The 14,509-nt window shown below is 43.4% G+C and overlaps 1 protein-coding gene and 1 long non-coding RNA gene across 14 annotated transcripts in view; one reads left to right on the forward strand and one right to left on the reverse strand.

Moving 5' to 3' along the window:
• The window catches only part of LOC140905323 (uncharacterized), a 46,940-nt gene extending 38,457 nt beyond the window's left edge, over positions 1–8,483 (reverse strand). For both annotated transcript variants that reach the window (XR_012156827.1, XR_012156826.1), the window contains exon 1: positions 8,359–8,483. This is a non-coding gene — a long non-coding RNA (uncharacterized lncRNA). The remainder of the gene's footprint in view (positions 1–8,358) is intronic.
• LRRK2 (leucine rich repeat kinase 2) overlaps positions 1–14,509 on the forward strand; it is a 151,408-nt gene that overhangs the window by 68,884 nt on the left and 68,015 nt on the right. For all 12 annotated transcript variants that reach the window (XR_012156822.1, XR_012156823.1, XM_073328432.1 and 9 more), the window contains 4 exons: positions 508–737; positions 6,391–6,518; positions 7,867–8,085; positions 11,503–11,704. Coding sequence is in view for 10 of the 12 variants with exons in the window: in XM_073328432.1 (XP_073184533.1) it covers positions 508–737; positions 6,391–6,518; positions 7,867–8,085; positions 11,503–11,704 (779 nt within the window). In the remaining 2 variants the exon portion in view is untranslated. The remainder of the gene's footprint in view (positions 1–507; positions 738–6,390; positions 6,519–7,866; positions 8,086–11,502; positions 11,705–14,509) is intronic.

Here is a 14,509-nt window from a genome sequence, read left to right on the forward strand (position 1 = left end):
GTTTTTCATGTCTTCATGGAATACACCGTGGATAGTGTGGTAACAATATGCCCCTTTAAAGGTATCAACTGATTTCCCACCTAATCTTTTACTTAGTTATGATTCTGGTGAATCTTTGTTCCTCAAGAAAAATGTGGTCCATAGCCATATGAAAATGTAATAGTACCGCTTTATGAGTTGATGATACCTCCAGAAAAGCATATGACTCTTACACAAACAAAGGTATTCAATGGTTGCTTAGTACATCTGTAATATGTTACAATATGTCACTCATAGAAAGTTTTGCAGAAGTTATTCAAAACACACAAGATATTTAGTCTGTGTTTAAACATTTTTTAAAAATCCAAAATGAACACACATACTGTCAAAAAGATTACATGTAATATTAAAGAATTGTTTACGTAAATAATTTGAAAAGGGGTTGGCGTTATCTTGGTTTGTCAGTTCGAGACTTCTTTTGGTATGTGTCTTTATTATACACTTCTTATCAACTATTTTTCATGCCAGGTTTCTTCAGCAGCGGCTAAAGAAGGCTGTCCCTTATAACAGAATGAAACTCATGATTGTGGGAAATACTGGCAGTGGTAAAACTACACTGTTACAACAACTAATGAAATGCAAGCGATCAGATTTGGGGACACAGAATCCTACAATAGGCATAGATGTAAAGGACTGGTCAGTTCCAGTGAAAGGCAAAGTGAAGAAGGATTTGATATTAAATGTCTGGGATTTTGCAGGTATTCTGTTCACAAACCTATTAATTTATTGCCCTGATTAACTCATATATACAATGCTTGTTCCTAGAAACGGTCTGTAAAATCTCAAACCACATATAGCAGAATCTTGCTAATTCATACTCAGGATCAAGGAACTCATTGTGAGTTACTGAATTTTGCAAATTAGTGATTAATTGAACAAATACATAAAACAAAAGATCCAAGGATACCTCCATCATTAAATGTACTCTGATCACTTATTTTGATAATAGTGGTTTAGTATTAATTATAATGTGACTACAGAATAGTTGAGTACTGCAATTTGCTGTAGAATCATAAAAATGTAGGACTGAATGGGACAGGAAGAGATCATCTAATCCATCCCCCTGCACTAAGGCAAAATTAAGTTAAATTATAGTTAAAGTTACAGGCCATAACAGTTGTATAAGGGCTCCCTCTGGTGTACTTCATCAGAATTCTGTTCGGGTAAACCAAAAGGGATACATATGCAGGCTAAGCGTACACTAACCACCCTAATTTTTTATCTTGCCTTTAAGTTTTTCCAATATGCCTATCACGTTTGTATGTTAGCCCTGGTCTACACTAGGACTTTAGGTCGAATTTAGCAACGTTAAATCGATTTAAACCTGCACCCGTCCACACAGTGAAGCCCTTTATTTCGACTTAAAGGGCTCTTAAAATCGATTTCCTTACTCCACCCCTGACAAGTGGATTAGCGCTTAAATCGACGTTCCCAGCTCGAATTTGGGGTACTGTGGACACAATTCGATGGTATTGGCCTCCGGGAGCTATCCCAGAGTGCTCCATTCTGACCGCTCTGGACAGCACTCTCAACTCAGATGCACTGGCCAGGTAGACAGGAAAAGAACCGCGAACTTTTGAATCTCATTTCCTGTTTGGCCAGCGTGGCAAGCTGCAGGTGACCATGCAGAGCTCATCAGCACAGGTGACCATGATGGAGTCCCAGAATCGCAAAAGAGCTCCAGCATGGACCGAACGGGAGGTACGGGATCTGATCGCTGTTTGGGGAGAGGAATCCGTGCTATCAGAACTTCGTTCCAGTTTTCGAAATTCCAAAACCTTTGTGAAAATCTCCCAGGGCATGAAGGACAGAGGCCATAACAGGGACCCGAAGCAGTGCCGCGTGAAACTGAAGGAGCTGAGGCAAGCCTACCAGAGAGGCGAACAGCCGCTCTGGGTCAGAGCCCCAAACATGCCGCTTCTATGATGAGCTGCATGCCATTTTAGGGGGTTCAGCCACCACTACCCCAGCCGTGTTGTTTGACTCCTTCAATGGAGATGGAGGCAATACGGAAGCAGGTTTTGGGGACGAAGAAGATGAGGAGGAGGTTGTAGATAGCTCACAGCAAGCAAGCGGAGAAACCGGTTTTCCCGACAGCCAGGAACTGTTTCTCACCCTAGACCTGGAGCCAGTACCCCCCCGAACCCACCCAAGGCTGCCTCCTGGACCCAGCAGGCGGAGAAGGGACCTCTGGTGAGTGTACCTTTTAAAATGCTATACATGATTTAAAAGCAAGCATGTGAAAGGATTACTTTGCCCTGGCATTTGCGATTCTCCTAGATGTAGTCCTAAAGCCTTTGCAAAAGGTTTCTGGGGAGGGCAGCCTTATTTCGTCCTTCATGGTAGGACACTTTATCACTCCAGGCCAGTAACACATACTCGGGAATCACTGTAGAACAAAGCATTGCAGTGTATGTTTGCTGGCATTCAACCAAAATCCGTTCTTTCTCTCTCTGTGTTATCCTCAGGAGAGTGAGATATAATTCATGGTCACCTGGTTGAAATAGGGTGCTTTTCTTCAGGGACACTCAGTATAGCCCATTCCTGCTGGGCTGTTTGCCTGTGGCTGAACAGAAATGTTCCCCGCTGTTAGCCACAGGGAGGGGGGAAGGTTGAGGGGGTAGTCACGCGGTGGGAGGAGGCAAAATGCGACCTTGTAACGAAAGCACATGTGCTATGTATGTAATGTTAACAGCAAGGTTTACCCTGAAAGAGTGTAGCGACTGTTTTATAAAATGTGTCTTTTTAAATACCGCTGTCCCTTTTTTTTTCTCCACCAGCTGCATGTGTTTCAATGATCACAGGATCCTCTCCTTCCCAGAGGCTAGTGAAGCTTAGAAAGAAAAAAAAACGCACTCGCGATGAAATGTTCTCCGAGCTCATGCTGTCCTCCCACACTGACAGAGCACAGACGAATGCGTGGAGGCAAATAATGTCAGAGTGCAGGAAAGCACAAAATGACCGGGAGGAGAGGTGGCGGGCTGAAGAGAGTAAGTGGCGGGCTGAAGAGAGTAAGTGGCGGGCTGAAGACAGGGCTGAAGCTCAAATGTGGCGGCAGCGTGATGAGAGGAGGCAGGATTCAATGCTGAGGCTGCTGCAGGACCAAACCAGAATGCTCCAGTGTATGGTTGAGCTGCAGCAAAGGCAGCTGGAGCACAGACTGCCACTGCTGCCCCTCTGTAACCAACCGCCCTCCTCCCCAAGTTCCATAGCCTCCACACCCAGACGCCCAAGAACGCGGTGGGGGGGCCTCCAGCCAGCCAGCCACTCCACAACAGAGGATTGCCCAAAAAAAAGAAGGCTGTCATTCAATAAATTTTAAAGTTGTAAACTTTTAAAGTGCTGTGCTTAAAGTGCTGTGTGGCATTTTCCTTCCCTCCTCCACCACCCCTCCTGGGATACCTTGGTAGTCATCTCCCTATTTGTGTGATGAATGAATAACGAATGCATGACTGTGAAGCAGCAATGACTTTATTGCCTCTGCAAGCGGTGATTAAAGGGAGGAGGGGAGGGTGGTTAGCTTACAGGGAAGTAGAGTGAACCAAGGGGCAGGGGGTTTCATCAAGGAGAAACAAACAGAACTTTCACACTGTATCCTGGCCAGTCATGAAACTGGTTTTCAAAGCTTCTCTGATGCGTACCGCGCCCTCCTGAGCTCTTCTAACCGCCCTGGTGTCTGGCTGCGCGTAACCAGCAGCTAGGCGATTTGCCTCAACCTCCCACCCCGCCATAAACATCTCCCCCTTACTCTCACAGATATTGTGGCGCACACAGCAAGCAGTAATAACAGTGGGAATATTGGTTTCGCTGAGGTCTAAGCGAGTCAGTAAACTGCGCCAGCGCGCCTTTAAACGTCCAAATGCACATTCTACCACCATTCTGCACTTGCTCATCCTGTAGTTGAACAGCTCCTGACCACTGTCCAGGCTGCCTGTGTACGGCTTCATGAGCCATGGCATTAAGGGGTAGGCTGGGTCCCCAAGGATACATATAGGCATTTCAACATCCCCAACAGTTATTTTCTGGTCTGGGAATAAAGTCCCTTCCTGCAGCTTTTGAAACAGACCAGAGTTCCTGAAGATGCGAGCGTCATGCACCTTTCCCGGCCATCCCACGTTGATGTTGGTGAAACGTCCCTTGTGATCCACCAGAGCTTGCAGCACTATCGAAAAGTACCCCTTGCGGTTTATGTACTCGGCGGCTTGGTGCTCCGGTGCCAAGATAGGGATATGGGTTCCGTCTATAGCCCCACCACAGTTAGGGAATCCCATTGCAGCAAAGCCATCCACTATGACCTGCACATTTCCCAGGGTCACTACCCTTGATATCAGCAGATCTTTGATTGCGTGAGCTACTTGCATCACAGCAGCCCCCACAGTAGATTTGCCCACTCCAAATTGATTCCCAACTGACCGGTAGCTGTCTGGCGTTGCAAGCTTCCACAGGGCTATCGCCACTCGCTTCTCAACTGTGAGGGCTGCTCTCATCCTGGTATTCATGTGCTTCAGGGCAGGGGAAAGCAAGTCACAAAGTTCTATGAAAGTGCCCTTACGCATGCGAAAGTTTCGCAGCCACTGGGAATTGTCCCAGACCTGCAACACTATGCGGTCCCACCAGTCTGTGCTTGTTTCCCGAGCCCAGAATCGGCGTTCCACAGCATGAACCTGCCCCATTAGCACCATGATGCATGCATTGGCAGGGCCCATGCTTTCAGAGAAATCTCTGTCCATGTCCTGATCGCTCACGGGACCGCGCTGACATCGCCTCCTCGCCCGGTATCGCGTTGCCATGTTCTGGTGCTGCATATACTGCTGGATAATGCGTGTGGTGGTTGATGTGCTCCTAATTGCCAAAATGAGCTCAGCGGCCTCCATGCTTGCCTTGGTATGGCGTCCGCACAGAAAAAAGGCGCGGAACGATTGTCTGCCGTTGCTCTGACGGAGGGAGGGGCGACTGACGACATGGCTTACAGGGTTGGCTTCAGGGAGCTAAAATCAACAAAGGGTGTGCCTGTACATCAAGGAGTATTTCAGGCAGGACTGCACGGAGGGTTCCAATAAGAAATGGTGCACCAAAGTTATCGTTGTTATTGGAACAAGGAGGTTAGCCTGGCCTCTGATTGATACATGGCTAGATTAACCTCGCTGCGCCTTCTCTGTGACTGACTGCAGTGTGATCTAGACAGGGGAGGAGGAAAATGAGTACAAAACAAATCTGGTCTATTTCTTGTTCTGACCCACTCCATCTATCCTTTACATCTTTGGCTGGCAGCAGACAAAAAAGGCGCGAAATGATTGTCTGCCCTTGCTTTCACGGGGGGAGGGAGGGTGGGAACGGGGTCCTGACGATATGTACCCAGAACCACCCGCGACAATGTTTTAGCCCCATCAGGCATTGGGATATCAACCCAGAATCCCAATGGGCAGCGGAGACTGCGGGAACTGTGGGATAGCTACCCACAGTGCAACGCTCCGGAAGTCGACGCTTGCCTCGGTACTGTGGAAGCGCTCCGCCGAGTTAATGCACTTAATGCACTTAGAGCATTTTCTGTGGGGACACACACACTCGAATATATAAAACCGATTTAAAAAAAACCGACTTCTATAAATTCGACCTAATTTCGTAGTGTAGACATACCCTTAGAACCAAATACAATTGTGGAAGAATATGAGTGAGTAGAAAAATGGTGGTAAAAACCTGATTCCATTGAAATTCAGTGGGAGTTTCACCAGTGACTTCAGGGGAGCCAGGATTTCACCCCGTATGTGTTTTTGGTTTTTGTTCGTTCTCTCTCTCTCTCTCTCTCTCTCTCTCTCATTTATAGTTATATAACCCACCGCCTCCTTCCAGGTTTCAGTAAGTTTGTATGTTTAGGGATTTTTTTTCTAAAAGTGGTCAGTGTTCCCAGGAAGAGTCTTTATCAAAAGATCTGTGTCTCATTTAGATCTGAACATAGTCATGCTTGGGCTCAGTCTGATCTTGCCTATTTAAGTTCCACAGCCAGGGTCAAACAGCTACGAGTGTTGTATCTCTGGTGTCAGCTGTCTAAACCTGGGTATCTCTCTAGATGCATTGTTCCTGTACAGCTTAGCTATTTAGGAAGTTCATGGAGGAAGAAGCAGCCTCTGAGGTTGCTAGATTCCCAGTTTATCATAAGTCTGATCCAAAGCTCATTAAAATCAATGGAAAGCGTTACAGAGAAGTGAGATTGGACTGTCAGGATTATTGTGAGAATTAATTAGGTTTGCAGATTAGTGAATTCAGGAGAAGTGAGGTTCTGCTGTGTTTATTTCATCTGGAGGAGTGAAGTGAGGAAAGTAGTATAAAATATTTGATTTCTTTATCATTTAGGACAAGAGGAGTTCTACAGCACTCATCCCCATTTTATGACTCAGAGAGCCTTGTATCTTGCTGTTTATGATCTCAGCAAAGGACAAGCAGAAGTGGATGCTATGAAGCCGTGGCTGTTTAATATCAAGGTAACAGAAAAGTTTTTATAATATAGATTTTTAAATTCCAAGTGACTCTGTGAAAACATCAAAGAGAATTCACTTGAAAATTTTGTATGTCCTGTTCAGCTGGTACAAACATTAAGATGAGGAAGTTTCTGGAATGCGTATTATTGATTATGAAAATGTCTTTATAATTTTTTGCAGACTTATAAAGTACAATTTTCAATTTAAATTTGTGCAGTAGAGTATGCATACTAAGAATTTGGCAAGTTGTGATGTTATTTTGCACAGACTAATGAAACAGTGTAAGGGGGACTGTTGGATACTGAATAGAGAGTTCTGAGCATTGGCCCTGGTTCACTTTTCTCACTGCTGTAAACTGCAATGAAGTCAGTAGAGTTATAATAGTTAACACACAACTGCCATGATGGGGAACAGCTCTAGCCCCTGCCGCTGACTGCCACTGCGGCGAGGCTGAAGCCAAAGTTGTGACGGAGGTCCATTTAAGTCACAGAATCCATGACGTCCGTGATCTCATCTTACCCTTAACTGTCAAGTTAAGCATTACACCCTCACTGTTTTCAGTCTAACTGTACCAGAGGTTGATCAGTACAAAGATATTAGGTTTTTTCACTCTTCTCATAACTGTTACCTGCTGTTTTCCTTCACTCATCACACAGTGTTCACATCTTGTTTCCCTGCCCCAAGGTATAAAACCATAGTCAGTGAATTTTTAGTAAAGGCCATAATTGACATGTACTGCTTTCCCACTTTCAGTACCTCTAGTTCATTGATGCACCAATTTGTTTGCTGAAAGATTTGTATTTTCTAAAAATACGTTTGCTAGAATATATTACTAGAGATGGAACCAAGCTGCAAAGTTTGGATTCTAGATCCTAGCTTCCCCAAGATAAAGATCTGTGTTCGGGATCAAACCCATCCTTGCATGTTAAAATATATTACAGACACAGGTCTGTAACATTTTTATTGCCTTACCCAATCAAAACTATAAAATGGATGTGCAGTTTCAAACGCATATACTTTCAGATTTAGTTCTACTGATTACTCCATCAGCAGACCTAAAATATTTCCTTGTATTACATATTTTAAAAACTCAGGTTTTTTCATAAATTCCGGCAGGTTGTGAATTAAATCAGTTTTTAAAATTCCTAATATTACCCTGCCTTTGCTTCTGAGAAGAAAATAGACAAATATAAATTTATGACCGAAAGAGGCAGCAGTGACAAACATGGTTGCCTTTTTGTATTCCTAGAGTTTCATAAGTTGTTATGATTGAATTGTTGAAATGTGTAAACATAAAGAGAAAATCATGATTCAACATTGAGATAACAAACTGTGTGGATCTTATTAACAGGCTCGAGCTTCATCATCCCCCGTGATTCTTGTTGGCACTCATTTAGATGTCTCTGATAAGAAACAACGTAAGGCCTGTCTGAGTAAAATTACCAGAGAGCTGTTGAATAAAAGGGGTTTCCCAGCAATCCAAGATTGTCATTTTGTAAATGCTACAGAAGAATCTGATGCTATGATCAAACTTCGGAAAACCATAATAAAGGAGAGTCTGAATTTCAAGGTAAACCATATGCTATTCTTTACATTGAAAGTTGTTGAGGAAACAATGTTGTAACACTTTTTTTTTTTTAGCTTGAAATCAAGTTCATAAAACTTACTACAATACCTTAGACATAACAGAATGAAGAAGGCAAATCACTAACCCAAAAATACCAACAGATTTACTTTCATTACTTTTTTCTCCAAAACCTTTAGCACAAATATCATCTAAGTATAGTTTTTGTTTAACATATAAGATATCAGAAATAAAACATTTAAATTGAAATAGATTAACCTTTTTCTGATGGATTGTTGGATTGGTCTGATCAACAGCTACTCACTCTTGTTGAACGGCAACATCACTGCAGTTAGAAATAACAGATTAAGGGAGACAGAGGAATGTTTGTGTGATGTTGGCATCCAGCCATTTCTAAATTCTTAAACTTGTGACACAGCGATTTGCTGGAGGACTATGCTTTTGTCTCCTAAAGGTTAATCCAGGCGAATGATGAAAGTGGAAAGTTTGTAAAGTTGAGGTGAGTTATTTTAAAGCAGCAGTTCAGAATGGGTCGTGCTGAAGATAAGGGGGCCAGATTCTCCCATCCACTAACTTCAGTTTGCACGGTTTAAAAAATGTGTTATGAAGGGAAAAGCAAAGGTGCATCAGCTTATATAGGGAGAATATCCACTGGTGTAAAACTAGTGGAGGTAGCTCTCTTGCTTTCTGCACCAGCTGCTTCACTGTGTCTTGCGCAAGGGGACTTGGGTGTGTCAGGTCGGGGCCAGATGTATTGGCAGTTGAGATAAGAGGAGTGGAGAAGCAGCATGTAGATCAGAGGCGAGGAGGAGGGTGTACTCATGGAGGAGAGAGAGTTGCAACTGGCTCCCTGTTAGGCCTCTCTCTCCATTATGCCAAAGCTGTGGTTGGGTGTAGTGGAGAATTGAGCCCAGGATTTTACACCTAGAAGTGGGTGTAGAAGGCTCTTCATATAGAGACATGAAGATAGAGAATCTAATGGGAAGACAGGGTCTAGCTTCTATTTCTGGGTCTATTTCTTCATTGTTTATGTAGTGCCATCAGTGACCATGATACTTGAAAGACACAAGGAGAAATCCTGCCCCACTGAAGTCATTGGAAACTCCCATTGGCATCATTGTAGGCAGGAATTCACCCACAGTGCCTGCCCTAATGATCGAACAGCCCAAGTAACATATTTATGTCTAGCTTTGTGCTGGTGCACTAAATGCTGGGGAAAGGTTGCAAAAACCCCTTTCTTCTCCTTTGCCACAGTCTACCAGCATAGTAACATCCATAATTTGTTTAGGTATGCTCAGCAGTGCACAGGATGGGAACCAGCCTTTGATTATTGTCCCAGAATGGGTATGTCTGTGTGGAACAGAATAGACCCATCTCCTATACTTCAGTAAGCTATGAACAGAGAAGCACTGGGGAGAATGCAGGATACACCTCTTAAAGATGTGAAGTCCCGCATCTCGCCATATTTTCCACAGAATTCTGGAGATATTTTGCATTAGGAAGGCAGAATTCTTAGCAGTGGTCCTCCTACCTTTACACTTCAGAAGCTATCAGGACTGTAATTTAGCATTGTGTTTAGACTTCATTGATAATAAAAAATAAGGCAGCTATAAGGAGAAAGGAGGAATTGTATATTTTGTAGAGCTTCTGTGAAAGGAAAATCATGAGGAAACAGGTTGGAAGATAAAAGTAAAATTATTTAAGTATAAAATAGGTAGTCCAAGGCTGTCAGTCTTCCAAGGGTACTTAAGGATGTAATATTTCTTGTCGCATATAAAATCCAGCACCAGATTGTTAAGCATTTTAAGAAATTGAGGGGGAGTCTTCAGAGGAAGATTATTAACTAGATAAGTAGTTTGTGGAGCAAAAATAATACTCATGATTTCTTCTCTAGCCTCAAGGTAGAAAGGTATTTGTTACTACTGAGTAATGTCAAAAGATATTTGGTTCAGTAAAACATTAATGTTGATTCCAGTAAGGGATCATAAGAGAACTAGAGGGGAAAGGTAAAAAGAGCTGGAAGAAATCTTATATGAAAAATGTTCACATAAGAATCTGAAAGGCCATTTATAGATCTCTAAAAAATCGTAGTTGCTTCAGTTTAGGTTAGTTCCAGATAAATACCCGGGATGATATTCTGGCCCCACTGAAGCCAATAGCAAAATTTCCATTGACTTCAGTGGGGCCAGGATTTTGTCCCAATGATTAGTTCTAAGATATGTAGAACAGCACTAGGATTCTAAAGTGCTGAGAGTATGTTGTTGGTAAGGCTATATTTTAGTCACAAGTATTTTTAGTAAAAGTCACAGACAGTAAACAAAAATTCACGGCTCGTGACCTGTCCATGATTTTAACAAAAAATACCCATGACTAAAACTTGGGCGGGGTGCCATGGGTGCTCTGGGAGGGGTGGTCTAGGGCACCCCGCTGGTGGGGGTCGGGCAGCACGGCACAGGAACCCAGCTGTTGCTGGGGGAGAGACTGGCAGCGAAGCCTGGTACCCCCACTGTTGCTAAGGGGGGCCGCACTGCGCGGCCGGTAGCTCTGCTGGTGCTGAGGAGGCTGGCAGGGGCTCCCTACCTGGGTCTGTGTCCCTGCAGCTCCTAGGTGGCAGAGGGGTCAGGGAGCTCGGCATGCTGCTCCTGCCACAGCGCCAACTGCCATAGCTCCCATTGGCCGGGAACCACAGTCAATGGGAGCTGCGGGGGCGGGGCCTGCTGGCATGAGCAACATGCGGCGCGGAGCCCCCTCTCCCCGGCCCCTTCGACTCCTAGGAACTGCAGGGCTGTGCGATCCCGGGAGCCCCCACACCCTGAGGTAAGCACCCCCCCAAACCCACTGTCCCTAGCCCCCTCCCACATACCCAAACTGCTCTTGCTGCTGGCCCAGGGCTGCCCAGCTCGGGCGGCACCTGAGCTAGCACCAGTGGCTGCAGAAGTCATGGAGGTCACGGAAAGTCACAGAATCTGTGACTTCCGTGACCTCCGTGACAGACTCGCAGCCTTAGTCGTTGGTATGCATGCTTCTCTTACATACAGGATTCCCCACTCAGATCTTTTCAACATTTAGCTGAACTCTGATTATTGTGGTAATAAAGATTTGAAAAATAAAATATTTTCAGATGTCAGGTATATAATTATTTACTTTTGCATATTAATGAATTTTTGAAGTTCTTTATGAAAAATTAATTTTTAAAATATGTTCATAATGTATATTGAAATATTTTTATTTCTGTGAATCTTTAAAAAGCCGTGATTAGCCATCAGATAATTCTTCTTTTGTTCTATTGACTTTGATTATCTGTGTTCTCTGCTTAATTTACATCTTGCATGCATCTGTCTGAAATTTTAAAACAAAAACTAAATAAAATGTGTGTTAAGATTATTATTCATAATTACACAGATCAGAGACCAGCCAGTAGTAGGACAGCTAATCCCAGACAGCTATCTGGAACTTGAGAAGATAATTTTATTCGAACGTGAAAATGTTCCAACTGAATTTCCTGTGATTGACTATAAGCGATTATTAGTACTGGTGCAAGAAAGTCAGTTACAGCTGGATGAAAATGAACTTCCTCATGCAGTTTACTTTCTGAATGAATCAGGTACTATAATCTCTTCATTGGGGTAAAGTTTGATGCCAGCAATGTGCACCGGACCTGCAGCAGATTACCATAACATGGTGGACTGAAATAATAGAATCATGGGAAATGTGGGGCTGAAAGGGACCTCGAGAGCTTATCTCGTCAACCCCTTCTCCCTGCACTGAGGCAGAACCAAGTATATCTAGACCATCCCCAAGAGGTGTTTGTCTGATCTGTTCTTAAAAACTTCCAATAATTGGGATTCCACAACCTCCCTTGATAACCTATTCCAGTACTGAATTATCCTTCTAGTTAGAAGAGTTTTCCTAATACCTAACCTAAACTTCCCTTGCTGAAGATTAAGTCCATTACTACTTCTCCTACCTTCAGTGGACGTAGAGAACAATTGATCACTGTCCTCTTTATAACAGCCCTTAACAAATTTAGTTGTGATTTTAGGTTTTAACCAATAAGCACAGATAAAACACCCCCAATACAAAAAACCATGAAATTGGTGTTTAACACCAGAAAAACACTAGAAATGGTTATTTGTATCCAAGGATTTGTGTGCATGGAACAGTAACGTGGAGCACTGGCATGTGACTTGTCAAGCACACTAACATACTGTACATTAATTGGTCCGGGGGGACCCTGCTATTGCACACTAGAAGTTCCTAGTGCACTAGGGAACATTACAAAAAGTATCGAGGATGTAATGGTATTGATATTGTAATGAGCAATATGTATAATATACATTAGTCATTACAGTATATGCGAAGAGAAAGACCTGAAAACCCCCCATTTCAGAACAATTACATAAAACTCAAAAATTGCTAAAAAAAATAAACCTTCAAAAATGAAATTATTAAACCCTGATAAACAGGAGCCCTAAACATATTAGACTGTGATCAGGCCCCACTCAGTTTCTTTTCTCAAGGCTAAACATACCCAGTTATTTTAACCTTTCCTCAAAGGTCAGATGTCTAAATCTTACCATTTTTGTTACTGTCCTCTGGACTCTCTCCAGTTTACGCACATCTTTCTTAAAGTCTGGCACCCAAAATTGAACACAGTACTCCAGCTGAGGGCTCACCAGTGCCCAGTAGTAGAATAAATACCTCCCATATCTTACATATGACAGTCCTTTTAATAGATCCAAGAATATTAGCCTTTTTTTGCAACTGCATCACATTGTTGGCTGTATTCAATTTGTGATCCTCTATAAGATCCATTTCTGCAATACTACTGCCTAGCCATTTATTCCCCATTTTGTAGTTGTGCCTTTGATTTTTCCTTCCTCCATATAGTACTTTGCACTTACAGTATCAGCATTGAATTTCATGTTGTTGATTTCAGATCAATTCTCCAATTTTTAATTCTAATCCTGTCCTGCAAAATGCAAGCAACGCTCCCCTCCCATCTTGGTGTCATCCACAAATTTTATAAGTATACTCTTCACTCCATTATCCAAGTAATTAATTAAATGTTGAATACTACTGGACCCAGGACTGATCCGTGCGGGACCCCTCTAAACACCACCTTCCAGTTTGACAGCAAATCATTGATCATTCTTCTTCAAGTGAGTGCATATGTCATTTCCACTGTAGGTGTGTACATGCCTTGTGCACAGATGTCAGAGACTTTTTTCCCCCATCAATACACACTGGGGTGACTCGAGCACCTCCTGTTGCCTTGTGCCACTGAGTGCTGGTATAAAAGGGGGGAGCTGCCCTCAACCCATCTCAGTTCGTTCTTATGGCCAGTGATAGTTGTCAAAGTAATCGTTGTAAACAGTTGAAGTTAATTATTGTTAGTTGTTAGTTTTTCAAGTAAGTTAGCACTAGGTTTCTGTGTTTTGTGTCTTTTGGGACTGTTCATTTCTTTTTGGTACTGGGCTCGGTACCAGAACGATGCCTTAATCCCTAGGGTTCAAGTCCTGTGGGATGTGTTCAAAGTCCATGCTGATTAGTAATCCTCATCTGACCTGCCTGAAGTGCTTGGGTGAGGCCCACATTAGTGACAGTTGTCACATCTGCAAGGGCTTCAAACCCCATTCACAAAAGGATAGAGCAGCAAGGCTTAAGTGCTTGCTTATGGAAGCAGCACTTCAACTCCCAGCCAAGGCATTGCATGGGGATAGTTGCCTCCACTTCAGGTTCAGGTTGCATCTTCAAATTAGGTGTCCATGTGTTCCTGTACCTGGACGATGGTTTGATCAGAATCTCCAGTCCTTTCCAGCATATCCACTGGTCTATCCATATTCAATGCTCTGGGGCTCCTGCTGAATCTAGAAAAATCAATACGGAGACCTGTACGGACAACAGAATTCACTGGAGCAGTCCTTGACTCCACAAGTCATCAAGTTGGGCCATTTCCAGCACAAATCCAGGTTTTCTCACCCTCCGCCCCCCCACACACAAACTCACTCTCCTGCTGGTAATAGCTTATCAAAAGTGACCACTCTCCCTACAATGTGCATGATAATCAAGGTGGGCCATTTCCAGCACAAATCCAGGTTTTCTCACCCCCCCACCCCCATACAAACTCACTCTCCTGCTGGTAATAGCTTATCTAAAGTGATCATTAAGTTAGCAGGAGAGTGAGTTTGGGGGGGGAGGGGGCGGAGGGTGAGAACCTGGATTTGTGCTGGAAATGGCCCAACTTGATGATCACTTTAGATAAGCTATTACCAGCAGGACAGTGGGGTGGGAGGGGGTATTGTTTCATGGTCTCTGTGTGTATATAATGTCTACTGCAGTTTCCACGGTATGCATCCGATGAAGTGAGCTATAGCTCACGAAAGCTCATGCTCAAATAAATTGGTTA

The sequence above is a fragment of the Lepidochelys kempii genome, chromosome 1 (genome assembly GCF_965140265.1).
Source record: "Lepidochelys kempii isolate rLepKem1 chromosome 1, rLepKem1.hap2, whole genome shotgun sequence".
Taxonomy (NCBI): Eukaryota; Metazoa; Chordata; order Testudines; family Cheloniidae; genus Lepidochelys; species Lepidochelys kempii.